At 40.7% G+C, this 16,282-nt stretch overlaps 1 protein-coding gene across 3 annotated transcripts in view; it reads left to right on the top strand.

Annotated features, from left to right (window-relative positions):
• samd11 (sterile alpha motif domain containing 11) overlaps window positions 1-16,282 on the top strand; it is a 66,899-nt gene that overhangs the window by 30,108 nt on the left and 20,509 nt on the right. For all 3 annotated transcript variants that reach the window (XM_032572602.1, XM_032572593.1, XM_032572611.1), the window contains exons 5-6: window positions 9,907-9,999; window positions 14,041-14,205. In XM_032572602.1, the coding sequence (XP_032428493.1) occupies window positions 9,907-9,999; window positions 14,041-14,205 (258 nt within the window). The remainder of the gene's footprint in view (window positions 1-9,906; window positions 10,000-14,040; window positions 14,206-16,282) is intronic.

The following is a 16,282-nucleotide window of genomic DNA, read 5'->3' as shown; positions in this document are numbered from 1 at the left end:
ACTCCTGTTGCACATGTACATGCTTCATTTTCTGTAATTAACGCTGATTTGTTCAGCTGAGGGAACTGACGATAATCTTATTACTCCTTCCTAAAGGTCGCTCTTAAGTTGATCGCCTAATGTTCTTCCCAGATTCTCTGCCGCACCCCAGGATTTCATGTTAAACCCCCTGTTTTAAATTACTTCAGAATAAATAGCTTTGTTTGCTTTTAATCTGGTTTCATGTGAGCCCAGCTACCATGGTGTGCATGTATTAGGCTAATAGCCTTTCTTGCAGCTTACTCATAGGACACAGACTGCATTTAATTACAGCTATTTGTCAGGTGAACCGTTTGAGGTTATTCATTTGTCACTGTGCCTCGAACGGAGCTCACCACCGTGTCAGGTGTCACTGTCGCATTTTGACTAGTATTACAAAACTCAATGGTAAGGATTGTGTTTTGTATTTAGGGCTGAAACGATTAATCGGATCAATCGTGATGAATCGATTATTAAATCATTCGTCAACTAATTTAGTAATCGATTGATCGCTAACAGACTCAAAAAGAGGCAATCTGCTGAAGAAAAAAAAGCAACATACTTGGAGCAGTTAAGAGAAAATTGTGTGTTTAATGTAAAAACATCTTTGTCTGTAGATGTGTTTTAGCCAAAACTCTTCAAGTGGTATAGATTTAGCTTCAGCTGGTTCAAATTTACTAATAATTTTTTTTCTTTTTTAAAAAAGACATTTATCTGCATCTTTTAATGTATTTCTAATGTCATATAAAATTATTAAGTGGTTCAACAAAAAACTCTCCAGAATGTGCCATTTTTTTTAAATCTGATTAATTGTCAGAATGATTAATGGAATAACCAATTACTAAAATAATTTTTACTAGTTGTATGTTTTAGTGTTTGAGCTCCAGTAAATATTGCTTCAAAGTTACATCTGTAAACATTTAATAAAACATATGCCCGATGTTTTTACAACACTATATATTTCAATATCAGAGAACAGAAATGTTATCCCAGCCAACCTGTAATAAGTAATAATCCCTGTTGGTAGACCATGAATTAACTCTGAAAACAATAGTTATTTTTTTTAGAAAAACAGGATTCATTTCAGTGGTCACAACCTGGCCTGCTCCGTGTCCGACCCGTAGAGTCAATAAACCACTTAAATAGAATGAGTCTGACAACATAAAGTAGGGAAATGCATAAAAAAAATACAAAAAAAACATGTCATTATCTATTCCAACAAAGTTTAGATCAATCAATCAATTCTGGTGCCATTATGGAGCCAATACATTTCCTTTAAGTCTATCCGTAGTTCCACCCTCTCCATGGTGACCCCACTAGCTACAGGCTCAGCAAGTGGCGTAATCACCCCGACCTGACACCTCTCCCTGTGCGCTCTCCTCCTCTGTCTGCTGGATTAATTGACCATACGGTGCCTGCGATATCAGGTGGAGCTGTTAGAAGGAGGAGGCTATCAGACTGTGGCACAATCAGCTTATGCAAAGTCTTAGACCCCCGTTTGGGACAGATTTCTCCCCTCCTCCCAAAAATCTGTCTTAATCAGCTAATGGAGATTTTTAAACCCTGAAACAGATTTTTTGTTCTTTCTAATGAAGGAGGAAAAAAGTAGGTTGAGGTAAACCTGGGGTGATGATGAGGGGGACGGTGTTAGCGCAGCACGCCCTATGACAAGACCCTAAAATCTGCCTGTTTGAGCATTAAAGGGAGATTTAACAGGCAGGCTAAGCAGCTCGATTTGTGTCTGTAAACAAGTCCAATCCGATCAGCCACTGGCTCTAATTCTGTCTGCCAGTGAAATTAGACGCAAATTTTTCTAAAACACGACCAACACGTAGCCATAAAGACATGCCTACGCACCGTCAACACAAGCTGCAGCCAAACACAGATGGCTGAGACGTGTATGAAGTACAAGCGAAAGATGAGATATTAAAACCAGCTTCCTGCTATCAAATTGTGTGCACCCCGTCCATCCCAGTGTTTGACATTCTCTACCTGAAGTGTTAGCAAGCGAACTGTGAAGGACAGGTTAAAAGTCCGCAGCAGTGAGAGAGGATACCGATGGAAGAAACGTTTGGAAATCAAGAGAAAAAGAAAGCTGATGAGTGAGGCGGTGGTTCATGAGGAGGGAGAGCTGTAACGATGGTGGAGAAAGGTTCAGTGTGCGTGTGTGTCAGAGGTCAGGAGCAAAGGGAAGCAGGCTTGCCGGGTTGTCTCTGAGCCGGAGTGGGTCATTAATTAAATCTGAGGGACAGACAGGAGGGCTGCCTCCCTCCTTCTCTTCCACGCTCCATCGTCCGCTCTCTCCCTCCACAGCCACTGGCTATTCAGACAGAAGTGGGAAAGAGGTGGAGGAGCGGAGGGAGGGGAGGCGGTGGAGGGAGCAGGGCGCCGACGTTGAGAGTCTGGCTGCCTGTGGAGACTGTAAACTGTGGCTCTGCGGTCAGACCAGAGACTCAAACAGGCAGATAAGGTGTTTTTGGGCCGCCATTCGCTCTCTCTCCCTCGCTTGCACGCTCAGGCTCCCAGATGCAGTTACAGCCTGTCGGCGTGTGCGTGTAGGGGTGTGCGTGCGTGTGTGTGGGAGATGGGGATTGCAGCAGCGGTTTGGGGCACATTTTTATGTGTGTGTTAGTGCATGCGTACCTTTCCCTGCACGGTTTTTAGGTGTTAGCTCGCGTGTGAATCTGCAGGTTGTCGTGTTCATCACAGACTTACTTAATTGTAAGTGGGGATTGCTTTTAAAGTTCTCCCAGTAAGTTATTGTTTGTACAGCATAGAAAGGAACTTTTTCATCAAAGCAGACATGCTAGGATCAGCGGTGATGTTTAACTTGCTCTTACTAAAACACACAGGAAACGGGTTTATAAAGATTAAACTGCTTAACAGAGGTGTTAGTGCACTGCTATATCAAAAAGCTCTTTACTTCAAAAAGGTAAAAACAGTTCGTAAAAACAGTTCTTACAGATAATTTATTTAAAGATGATATAAATACAAAGTTGTGAAATTAACTCTTCATTTAGAAGAGCTAAATAATTTCTAGCCACATTCTTGGTTCAAGGTCCTTTAAAAACTTCATGTCACTATAATGACGAGTGAGTTTTATGAGTTTTATGTACGTATGTATGCAGCGTCCATGAACAAAAGGGACAGAAAAATGCTGTTATGATTAAATCGATAAATTATTATCAGATATTCAGTTGTTTTTGTCGTTTAGCATGTTTTCAAGGCAAACATGTCTAAGTGATGCAAGTTTTTAAAAGCAGGCAGGTATATTTGTATAGGATGTTTTAACTGTTCCGATATAAACACATAAATTCACTTGAAAGCAATATATTGGTAATGCTTTCATAAAATATCTTAAATATTTTTTTTTCCCTTATGCCTGAAAGCTTCTGTTTAATCAAAGAAAAACACCTGAGCTTAACGCAAAGCAAATAGAAATGTGTTTCAGTTGTTGGTACAAAATAAACCAGGGCATCCAAATGTAGCCGCCATATTGGTTTCATTAGTGCTATGTTGCATGTTTGATGTTCACCATGTGCAGATGAAGTTGAATGTGTGGCAATTAAAGACGCACCAATCAGATTTTTTTCTCACTTGCGCCCCGTTTAGCTTTTTCTTAACAAACCCAGCCGCAAAACGCAATTTTGATCATGCAATTTTTTTCACTAAGGGTTGTAAAACGTAAAGAGAGAAAAACCAGAGTGCCTCGAGTTACTTGACAGCGCTACTAGCTTTAAATACAGCAAAACATGCAAGAATCACGAAGACATCTCCGCTCATACATAAAATCTTTATTGCGTTTTTACTACACTCTTAAAAAGAGCTGGAAAGTACATTCTGCTGGTTGATGGACATGTTGAATTGAGTAGCAAGTTTATTATCATACAGATCATACAGGAAGACTGACATTATTACCCAACAGACTGTAAAATAATTTAAGTGCATGCAAATAAGACTGTTTACACTGAGAACACCAGCTTAAAGACATACTAAAAATAATAAACAAAAACAAATAGGGCACAAACAGATTTATGGCAGCATAGCAACAGAAACCTATTAATGTGGTCTTAATGTGGTCTTCTCAAAAGTCGTGAGTGATTTTAGTGACAAACAGCGCATGTGCTTCATTTTCAACCTAAGAAGAACTTAAAATTAAAAACTAATCTGAAAGCTTTAAAATGCATATTGATTTAGGATTGTGGGGAGATAAAGCACATTATTTGATCATGTGAATATTCAGAATCTCATGCTCTGCCAAATTAAATTAAAAACATGATTGAATCATGCTGTTTATTGTGACATTTAATATTGTTGTTCTGGTTGCTGAAAACCCCGGCTGCTCTTTTCCTGTCGTTTTTTCTATAGTTATGTTGTCTTCTCCGCTAATAAGCCCACAGCAGAACAGAGAGAAGCATTTGTATTCATTAACTCTAAAATCCAATAAAACACCTTAGACTGAAAGGACTTGTCTTCAGGGCAACGTCAGAGAACATGAATCAGCAGTCTCATTTTCCCAAAGCTCTGGTCACACAGATCAGACGGACTTATATAATCTTCTTTATTTAAAAACAAAGTCGCTTATGCAAGAAATATGAAACAGTCTTTTGTTTGATTTGTTGTGAGTTACTCTAAATGTTCGTTACTTTCATTAGAGATGAAGCACAAAAATATTTTTTTGCTTCTGTGGCATTGTGAATCAGAGATTTTAAATGAATAAATAGATGTTGGGATATACTAGACAGCATAAAACATTAGAGAATCAACCCTGTTGACATTGTAAAGCTACTGTAGGTCTGCTAGCATGTCGGCCTTCTCAGGTTTCAGCAGGACATGCATCAGACTGCAAACTTTCCAGATCCAATCTGATGGTTTGGTACGCAGAGGGAAGCAGGTGACTGATTTCTGACTGATTCTAACAGAAATCAGTTCAAGCATAATGTGTTTTTCTGGTTTTAAATTGTGTATTCTTCACGTTTTGCTCTTGTAAGAGGTTAGCTGCATCATCACAAAGAGCTTTATGTTGCTTTATCAGCCTGTGAAGTGAAATTATAGTCAGAATTCAGTCACTTACTGGTCCTGATGCTGACTAAGCAAATGTTTGTCTGTCCGTCCATCCATCACTCGCTCACTCACTCACTCACTCACTCACTCACTCACTCACTCACTCACTCACTCACTCTCTCTCTCTCTCTCTCTCTCTCTCTCTTGAAATTTGAGCCTGAAAAAAAGTGCCTTTTGCCATTTGATTTGCACATGTTGGTGGCAGTGCATCCTCCTCTCAGCATGATCAGAGGCGCCTCCATCGGCTAACCCCATCCCTCCCTGCCCTGCTCTCCCACCTGCTCCCTCTCCCAGCTGCATCGGCCCGTAAGCCAATCAATGGCAGGGCTTTCAGGGCCGGCGGAGGCCCCGGCGCACGGAGGGGGATCAATAAGTTATTAGCACCATTCTGTCAGCTGTAATGTGGAGATTGATCGGGGGGCTGTGGCTGCGGCCCACCCCACGTCCCCACCTGTCACACCCCCGCCCCGCTGCTCCCTCGGCTCCTCGCGGTCCACTCTCCTGCTCTCCCTCCTCCCCGGCCTGATAAAGATGACAGATTAACAGAGTAAGAGAGGAATTAAGGAGTCTGGCTGTCTGCACTGTCAACAAGCTCTATGGGACGGAGAGAAGGAAGGAGGGCGACTGACGTTTGAAGGAGAGGAGGAAACGGGGAAAAAAAGGAGGGGGATTTGCTCCTTTAGCCCTTAGATTTGCCCTGTCACATGAAAGTTAAAACGCCTTTTCCTCCTTTCCTGATCAAACTGTTCTTCAAGTGAATATAGAGGAACTCAAATACCCCACTGAAACAAAAGTTAAAACATGCCTTGAAAAGTTACCATTTAGACTGTTATTACTAGTAAGATAATGGTCTTGGGCTAAATAATTTGCGGATTTCAATGGTGAAAATTACAGGTTTGAAGCTGAAACAGAGCTCTTCACTCTACAACCAGTAATTTCTCTGTAAAATTTAGGAAACGGGAAAAAGGCAGAGAGTTGGAAACTTAACTCTAAGCAGTGTCGTTGGGGGTAAAATGGTTTGTATAGTTGCTTGCAAAGCTCTCGGTTTGGCATTAAAAGGGAGCACCGGTGCTCTAAGAAGCCCCATTTAATTGGCTTTAAAAGCTTTCCGCCCTCAAATCTCTGGCCCTCAGGCGCTTCTCAGGAGACGCACCGTCTTGAGTGAGGTCGGCTCAAGAGACGCCTCGACTTTTGTGTGTTTGATCATGAGAGGCTCTGGGTGTGGATGTGAGTGTGTGTCTGTTTGGAAGAAGAAGAGGTTTAACTAATGGAGACTCTCTGATACGATACATGGAGACCATCAGCGAATTTATTTTTTTTTTATTTATTTTTTTCTCTGTTCGTGAATGGACCAGTGAACACAAAAGTGGTATATTGTTTGAAAATGTAAAAAAAAAGAAACTTGAAAGATCATAAAAGTAGATTACAGAGAAATAAAAGGGTTGTCACATGCATTAAGTGAGTGTATACATGGTTTTGTACATTAGAGCTCTTTAATATTTTTTTTACCTGCATCTCTTTTGGATGTTATAAGGACTGAATCTCCTTAAGACCTGAGAAGAAACATCAAACAGTAGGTCATTAGTGAACCACCTTTTTTCTCCTTTTCTTTCTGAATAATTTCCCTCGACTTCCACAGTAACAAAATCCAAAGATTCCCAGCTAAGTCTTTTCCTCTTTCCCCTTTTTTGTGTGTCTTTTTGTACTCATGATGTTTGAATAATCACTCTTTGTTGAGTGTTCAATGGGTGATGTCTCACCAAGTCAGCATTTTTATTAGTATTTTATTCTGAAAGAAAACAGAAAAGTACAATAAGACCACAAATACATTATGTTGTGTAGCTGTGAAGAAGCAGAAAATTACAAGTTGATATAAACTCAGCAAAAGATGTCAGGGATTGTCATTTGAAAATTTGTTTTTCTGCAATGTGACTAGATAGAGCTGCTCTGCTGTTCTTGTGTTACTGATTTTTAACATAATTTACCTAATATTTATTATCTTTATTGTGTATTTGACTTCTGTTTCAAAAGAGACTGTGAAACGTAAATATTTATCTTTATTAAGTTAGACATCCATTCACTTTTTTGGCATGTCCAAATTTTCTGTGACGTTTCCAGCAGAACATAGAAACGCAATGAATATCTAACGTAGACGGCAGTGCAAAGTGGTTTGCGTAAGTGCTATGAAAATATGTCGCACACTGATTTATCAGTGTTAATTTCATGCTGCGCTAGACTGACACTCTGTCTGCAATGATGAAGATTTACTCATCTTCAAATCGGTGACATACCAGGGAATTTTCATCTATTTTCTTACAATGTTCATCTAATTTCGCTCCAGGGTATCCAGTCTGTGCATAAAGTGTTGAACTTTCCCTTTGGTCAAGTGACCACTGCATATACTGTATATATGTATAGTCCTTACACAGTAGTGTTTTGTTAATGTTGCTCCTTTTTTTATTCCAATACGCTTGTATGTTACAAAGCAGTGGTACAACACAAACTTGATAAATGCAATAGGACTTGACGGATCACAAAATGGACTCTATTTTTTCACGCTTAAACCAACATTTTAAAACATTTTGCATGTGCCAACAGGATGAGAGACAGCTTATAGCAGCTTAAGTTCCCAATCAATATCATCCAGACAAACACATACAGCAATCAAAGACTTGGATATACCTCATTAAGCAGCTTTGATTTTTTTAATTTTTTTTAAGTGAGTTGTTACATACTTGCATATAAATAACTCTAATGATAAAATATAAAATGTGCTTTGGTAATTTCCTACATAGGTACAAAAAGTGTGAGACAAAACTGCATGAAGACATTTCAGTGTTCAAAGCTCATATAAAAGTAGCGGCAGTCCAGAAATTACAGTATATCTTTAGTGTTTATAATATGGATGGGAGTTTAGCTACATTGTTTATGAGGAAGTTGTCAAAAACTTCAGAGGGAGAAAAGAGAGACGATGCAGCACACTTTACGTAGTTAGGCTTATTATTTCTTTACATGTTTGTTTTCTGCACTGATGCATTTTGAAGAACATTAAATGAAAAACCATTCTAAAATTAAAGGAGCTTTAGATATTATGTATATAACATTAAACATTAACCATCTTCTAAATCTGTGTTGGGTTAAAAAATATCAAAATGGTCCACCATTTTCACTAAAGGGAAAATATGTGTTGTTTACAACGTTTCGTAGGCCAGTTCAGAGAATTTGAAAACCGCAGGCACAATAAATCTTTCATGCCCCGGTTAGACTTTTTGATTTAAACCCAGGTGGATAAACTCAATCTTCGTCAAGATATAAATTAACTTACTTTAAGATGGTTATATTTCAAAAGTCGCCATTGAGAGCAAAGTGGCACCAAACTAAAATTCCTTGATGCAAATTCAGCAAATAGAGTTGTTTGTGATTCTAATTCTGAATATCTAAATGCATAAGCACCACTTTTTATGAATTAACTTGAAAATAAATGCTTCAACCTGTATTTAAAACAACAAATTTCAAGATGGCTACTAGACACGGCTTATGAAGTTCTTCTTACTCAAAGACAGACGACTCTGTCAGCCAACGTGGTCCGTAAATATCAAACTGAGCCGGCTTCGGCTTTGCGACAAAAATATGTTGTTTGTAAATTTTTTTTCTTTTTTTGTAACTCCGTTTTTTATTTTTATATTTGCATGCTGTTTGCACATGCTGTGCAAATGATGAAAAATTGCTTTGTAGAGAAGGAGCGAGCGAGAGGAATCATTCTCCTCGAGGGTGGAAAAACCACCCCCCACCTCCTCCGCCCCTCCATCCCTAAAAATATGCATCGAGAGGTGAGAAAGAGGAGAAGCAGTTGCTGTCGTGGCTTGGCTGCGTTTGTGCAGGAAGAAACAGAATAGTTGGGAGGGAAAAAAAGAAGAAGAAAAAAAACGAGAGGTGCACCAGAAATATAGAAGACCGAGGGAGCAGTGACAAACGGCTCTTTCCTTCCTGCCGGCGCTGAGCGCAGTGTGCTCTGCATCCCCTCCCTCCGCTGATTAGGCCCATATTGATTTGAGGCGTGTTTGCGGGGGGAGATGAGGAGGATGGGGCGGGAAGGAAGAGAGGAAGATGAGAGAGGAGGAGACGGCGGTGGGGAGGCTCTGTAATTGTACACTAGATGCTCCTCTTTGGTGGCAGGGGGGGACAACAGAGAGGAAGAAGCGAGTGTTTAATGGGAGGAGAGACGAAGAGCTCCTGATGGGAGCAGGGCTCCGACACGTCCGGATGGGAGAAGAGGGAGACTGACGCAGACGGAGAAATGAGCATTCATCACGGGAGAGTAAGGGAGGCAGTGTAAAAATACATGATTTGGCCATAATGTCACCTGTCAAAAACTTCAGAGGGAGAAAAGAGAGACGATGCAGCGCACTTTAGTTAGGCCAGAGACTTTTGCTCCAACATCTGGAGAAAGACGAGGAGGAGAGGGTAGCTCTGATAGCAGTTCAGTTTATACTGATGGATAGAGATTTTGGGGGAAATCGCAGGAAAACGGAGCCCTTGCACCCGCCTCAAACAGAGCAGCACACATGTGAATTAGCTGGAGAGATCTGTCATCCCGAGCGGTGCAGGCTTCCTCCTCATCACTGACAGAACAGGCACTTCTCCAGCTGCCCGTGGCTTTGCTTCACCTCCTTCATTTCTCTTTCTTTCCAACCATCACTTTCTCCTTTGCATTTCCACAGCAGCAGCCATGTATGCAGGTACACAACAGAGCACAGTCTCAGCATCGAGACCTGCGCTTTTGTCTTTTTGTTTCTGACTTCTCCTTCTGTCTTTCATTCGCAGACGACCTCCTGGGCAAAAGGAGAAGCTTCTCTCCCAACAGCAGCAGCGATTGTCCCTCTGATAGCAAGAAGTCACGCAGTGTCTCTCCAAAAGGTAAGATTCATATGTCATAACAACAAAGGTAAATGGACCCCTTTTGGTGTAACATACAAGTTTAATGTCAGTTGTGATGGATGACAGAACAAAATAGCAAAATGAAGGAAAAACAAAATTGAAAAGTGTCAAATATAAAGAAATCTAGAAGAACTATCAAGACAAGAGAGGAAGTTTATTGTTTGATTTTTCTTCCTATTAAAAAAAGGAAGGCCACTTTATATGAAAAGCAACATGTAAAAGCGTGATCAGTATTTCATCAACTCCACCAATCATAGATTTTGTAAAACTCTGACCCCTGACAATATAAGATCAGTGTGATTTTCATTAAAAAACTATTAATTACAGCTAAATACTTACTTTGTCTATTGCTTATTTTTAAATGAAAGTAATAATATTATAGGATAGTAAATTTTCTTTCCTCAAAAACAGTTTAAAGTCAAAAAGTTATTCATCTCCAAGTGTAAATGTGGAACAGAGCCATTTCTTACTGTATATTTTATTTACTCTACAAGATAAATTAAAGTTTCCTTACTTTATACTTTTGTTAAGCATTATAACAAATGTGAAGACTTTTATTTCTTACATTTCGGAATAAAGAGCAGACGTTTCCAACCAAATATTTTAGAGAAAAAGCTTTAATGTATGTTTTTATTGTTTATTCAATAAAAACATACGTCTACAATAAAAACATACTACTATCTTGAAGTAGTCTTCAAGATACTTAAGAAGACTTTTGTCAGTTACACCAGAAACAGAGGTGATGTCACACTGTGTGAGAGAGCAGTTACCACTCTGCAGTTAAACAGGATTTTACTATTATTTCAAAACAATATTATGATGGTTGACACTTTAATTTCTTTAGCACCTTATATCAGTCCACAGTAACAAATTACCAAACACTCCTCCCTGCTATAAATGGCTAAAACCACAGCTTTGCTCCAACAGATGAATCCTTCCTGCAATCTGCTGAAAGTAGTTCACTTTCTAACAGCTTTGTTCTTCTTCTGGCCTCCACCTTATTGATACTGAGAACAACTAACTGAGTCTTCGTCTTGCAGGAAAAATCTCCACAGTCTAAGAGTTTTGTCAGAATAAGTTGTTAGAGCTTATGTGTTTAAATTTTGTTGTGCTTTCTTGCACAGTGACAATAAATTAATTCTAATTTGATTCACCGATTGGAAAAACGGATTTTTTTTTTTTGTTTGTGACCAGCCAATCATGGTCAAGCATAAAATTGTCTGATTCCAGCCACCCTCTTATTTCATGGTCCTCTGTTTTTTTCCTTCTTAATCTTCTCCAAGTCAGTGAATGTTGATGTGAGGTTGCACTTGAAGTTTAATTTTCAGCTTTTTGAATATTCTTAAAAAAAATTTTTTGCCTCTGAAGATTTCAATAAGTAACTTTTTTTTGGAGTGTTGAACCCCTGAAACTAATGTAACTTTTTAAAATACCACTCAGCCTGAAACTTCCCACCGAAGACAATCGAGCTGCTTTATGGTGCCATGTTTTGGTGCTGGTTTAAAATAGCTCAGCAGTAACAACCGTCTCACCTGGGTTAAACTACAGCCCGTCTGTAGGTCTGCAGTCCCACCGGTGCACTCTATTATTCATATTCCCTCCTGGTGTAGTGTGAAACTAGCCGCCCGGCATGGGGCCATGGCAGCCGCTGAGCGCCGTCCCTGTTCACTTGAGGAAGAACTCTCAGTTGATGCATTATACAGCAGCTCGCCACACAGTCAGTCCTATCAGACAAGCACCCCACAAAACCCTCTCTGATGGTTTTTGTGCAAGATGGAATCTGCTGAAGGCACATGTAGGAGGACTTTGAGGTCCTGTTGGGTCCTCCTTCTGACCTCTGCCCACTGGGTGACCTGTGACCTGCTGCAGTCCTGCCTGGAGCCTCTTCCACTTCCTCTGTGGGAAGAGGCTCTCATTCCTGGCCATTATAGTCTTACTCGGACACAAGGCAGCTTCTAAAAGATGCATAGGGTTAGTTATTGGTTGAGAGGCAGCCTGTTTGCGTAGTGCTGTGTGTGTGGATTCAGTCCTAGCTTCCTGTTTTTAAGGCAAATAGGGCAGAATTTTATTTAGCATCTTAGAGTGTGTAAAATATCCTATATGTTCTCATTACATACAACATGGGGATAAAGTAGTACCTTTGCATGGTCAAGCTGCTGCATCAAAGCCTTTAAAATACGATGCTGATGTTGTGTTTTAACCTTTAGCTCTGTTCACGCCCAAAGCCTGACGCTACACCTGTTTATGAGCTGGATTTGCCGGCTGCATGTACTGGCCCTGAAGTCTGGCGACAGACGCTATCTTTTGATGACTAATGCAGGTGAAGAAATAGACTAGAAGAGAGGGAAGGAAAGAGAGAGAGCAGCGTGTGGATGGAGCCACGCCGCTGTGTAAATGATGTCTGTTTTCCTTTCAGCTGCAAAGCCGGCACCCACCGCTGTGTTTAGAGAGAAGGAAAACTTTAGACAGGCTCAGACTAGTTTCACACACACACATGCACGCAAACACATACACTTTAGGACCTTGGGTGGATTAGCGGGAGCTTGGCGGCGGAGACAGAGATGCTTGCGTGTTTTGCTTCCTCCCCTCAGCACCTCCACCTCCGCTCCTCAGCGCCACTCCTGCTCGCCTGCCCGGGGCCAGACTCAGGTTTCAATAAGGAGGAGGGTGGTAAAAATAACCCCAGCTTTCCCTCCGCTTCTCCCTCCTCCGCCTCATCTTCTGTCTCCTTCTTCTAACTCCTGAACCACCTCCCCTTGAGTCCCCCACCACCTTCGCCTTAGATCATGTTACTATTGACAGAAGGGGGGGAGGAGGGAGGTCAGAGAGTGAGAGATTAACCATGAGGGCTGACAGCTCTGTGGATATCATAGACAAAATCATTTACACTGCACCACTTTGATGCATTCACATACATTTTATTCTTATGGGTTTTATTTGTGCTTTCCTTATTTTGAATTGAAATCCTGGCATTGTGGATATGGAAAGTGCAGAGCTTACTGCAGAGAAACCGAGAGTTCACCATGGGGTCAGTCTCCGCTTATGACTCTGTGTATATAACTTAATATGAGGAGGTTTCCGGTCTGTCTTAGTGAACAATATATGGAGAAATTTCTTTCTCGTATCTGAAGAATGCTTCAATCTTAAAATAAATTCTAAAAGTACAAAGTTTCAGGCCTGTAAACATTTTTTTATGTATATAGTTTTGCTGTGTCTACTTTCTCCTTCATTCGGACATTTAAGAACAGAACAAGCTTGACTTTGTCATTGAAATGCGTCTCTCTTTACAGCCAAAAATGGTGATACAATAGACACAGTCCAAGTTACAGGTGTCATGGTACTGCTAGGTTAGATAAAAATCCACAAATTATCCACTGTACTTTAAAAACTCATTTTAACAGCATGATGGAAAAAGTTCTGCAGCCTAGTTTCTAGCAACTTGTAGGGACCACATGCCCCTCCCTACATGTTGCTGTGCAATGCTGGTCACTTTAACCTTACAAGAAATAAGCAGAATGTTAACAAAACTATCAAGAAAATCTGCAAAGAATTGAGATGCACCAATCAAAGTTTGAGATTTCTCTGTATCGTTCTAGTTTGGAATTTTAAAATGAAAATTATGCTTGGATATGAGGACTTATCTCAATAAATTAAAAGGACAATACTACTTTAGTGAAAGCCTAAACCTGAAACATTGTAGGTTTGTAAGAAATGAAAGTTTTCCACTGAAGGGAGCTTTTTCTTCTTTGCTTTAGATGAGTTCAGTGTGTTTTGAATTGTGCTCAGATGTTTTAATCACAATAAATTTTTTTTATTTATCACCGGTTCATATTTAAAGCCATTTACTTGGATATAATTTCCATTTTATGACTCTCAGAATTATTGTTTTTGGTTAAATAAATTTTTAAAAATGTACCGTACTAAGAACTAAACTCATTACAGTGTTTTGTCCTGGTTCTTTAATCCCACATGTACTTTCTGATGAAACTCAGTCGGTGAATACTCGCTCCTGTTTTTCAGAAAACTCCCAGAGTCCCGTGGTGGAGGCAGGCGGCAGCCACGGCCACATGAGCACCGTGGAGCATTACAGGCGCATGATGTCAGCGCTCAGTGAGCAGGGATCCTTCGAGGAGCAGCAGCAACGCCTCTACCAGCTGGCGAGCAGCATGGGCCTTCCCGGCCACGGTCAGTCTTCGGGCCCAGGTTTTTGTGGTTGTCATCGTCCTCGCCATCACGTCCAACACCGCAGATACCGACATTTCCCAGAAACAGTGTAGACCAACTTTTAGTCCTGCTTTCTTTACTTTGAAGTGAAACTCAAAACTTAATTGAGGTTCTACAGCAATTTCCAGTTCAGCTGCGACCAACTCGCTGAGGTGCAGTGCAGCTCTTTCACCTCTCTCTGCAGCGTTGCGTTCAGAGTCCTGCGGTACGCTCTGTTACTCTGCTGCCACGGTAAAACCCAGGCCCTCGGAGATGGCTGACATTTCTATTTGCGGTGCTTGCCCACCCAGCGTCAAAGTGTCACTCTGGGTGATTTCTGACCACCCTGGCTCTCTGCTGTTAACAACACCCACAAGCCCTCACATGCATCAGTGCCACGGCTGGTTCAGGGACTCTCATTGGCTGCCATCTGACTCCTCTTAAATCTCCCAACAACCAGAAAACCGCCAGCATTTCACAGATTTACTTGTGTCTACAGACAGAAAATATATTGGTTTAAGCCTGAAAATGGTGAAGTTGTTGGAGGAAAATAAACAGTTTTTTTTTTTTTACTTGTTTGGATTTTCACTTTCCCGTCATTACACGTCAACATTTTCCTTGAAATCCTCTAAAGACCCAGCCGTCAGATTTAACAAGTTTTATAAAATGTTATCGCTCTGCATAAATTCAGTTGCTTTTTTCCCGAATTGTTGTCAATCTACTTTAATTTTTATTTAATTAGTACTGATTCTTAATTGCTGGCTGCAGATCTAGAGGGGAAGGCCTGTAAATGCTTTAATTGCCTTTTCCCTGTGTCGTAGAGGATTTACTGGGAAAATGCGTCACATTATGAGGGTTTTATGGCTTGGTCTAATCGCTGGCTTCCTTTCCCAGAAGCCTTGACAGTTTTTATCCAGGCCCTCTGGGGCTTCCCTGCTTTAGCTTCCATAGTGTAGAAATACAGATAGTTTTTAAACATTATCTTTTGTCCTGCAAACATTAATTTCACTTTTAAGAAATAGGTTTTTCTTGAACTGTTGAGATTTTGTCACAATAAAACTACAGACTTCAGTCTGTTGGGGTTTGATGCGATCTACCACCACAAAGAAGTGCATAATTGTGAAGATAAATTAAAATAGTTTACAAGTAGAAATGCAAAATTTGTGGCTTTTATTCGTTAAGTCTTTACTTTAATACCCCCATATAAAACCCGTTGCAATCAGTTCAGAAGTCACTTGATTAGTAAATAAAGTTGACCTGAGTGTAATTTAATCTCGGTATAAATGCAACCATTCCGTAAAAACCTCAGAGGTTTGTTGGCGAACATTAGAAAAACGTAGCTCTACAACAGATTGACTCCAGAGGCTGAATACAAATGCCGTGAGTTTTTTTGTTTTTTTCAAATTCTTATTTGTAAAAAAAAAAAGTTTAAAAACCATCAGTCATTTTCCTCCCACTTCACAGTCATGCACTATGTTGCGTTTGCTGCTTAAAATTCCAATACAACACAATGACGTTTGTGGTTTTGACGTGACAAGAAGGGGAAAAGTTACAAAGTATCAATGCTTTCGATAGGAACTGTACGACTGCGAGTTTGAGGATAAGTTCTCGGTAAAAACGTCTGCACAGTGAAACGCAGTCTGCGTCCTCACATCCTGTCACACCCTGGAGGAGCCCTAGGCGGCACACTGGGCGACTTCCTCAAGATACCTGAAGACGGTTTATTAGTTTATTTACGAGACACGTTATTAGACTTCCTCTTCTCTAATTAACAGGTGGAGCTTGATAAGGAACCGACACTGTTAGACAGACGATGGGACAGGCAGAGAGATGGATGTTTTGTCTCTCAAGAGGTTGACATGAATCGTCCCGCCGAGCCCTCCTTGACATTGACCTGGTCTCAAATAAGCCCCCAGTGACCCCTTCCTCCCAACTCCCCCTGGGCCCCTCGTGTCTCCTATACATCTCCCTCTCCAGCACCCCTTCCCCTCCTCCTCTTCCACCTCCTCTTCCTTACTGCCAACTCTCCCTTTAGCCTTGGTCCCCGCAGAGCATCCTT

Source organism: Xiphophorus hellerii, chromosome 1, assembly GCF_003331165.1.
Source record: "Xiphophorus hellerii strain 12219 chromosome 1, Xiphophorus_hellerii-4.1, whole genome shotgun sequence".
NCBI lineage: Eukaryota > Metazoa > Chordata > Actinopteri > Cyprinodontiformes > Poeciliidae > Xiphophorus > Xiphophorus hellerii.
Note: the sequence above shows the minus strand (reverse complement) of the source record. Positions and strands in the feature narration are given on the sequence as shown.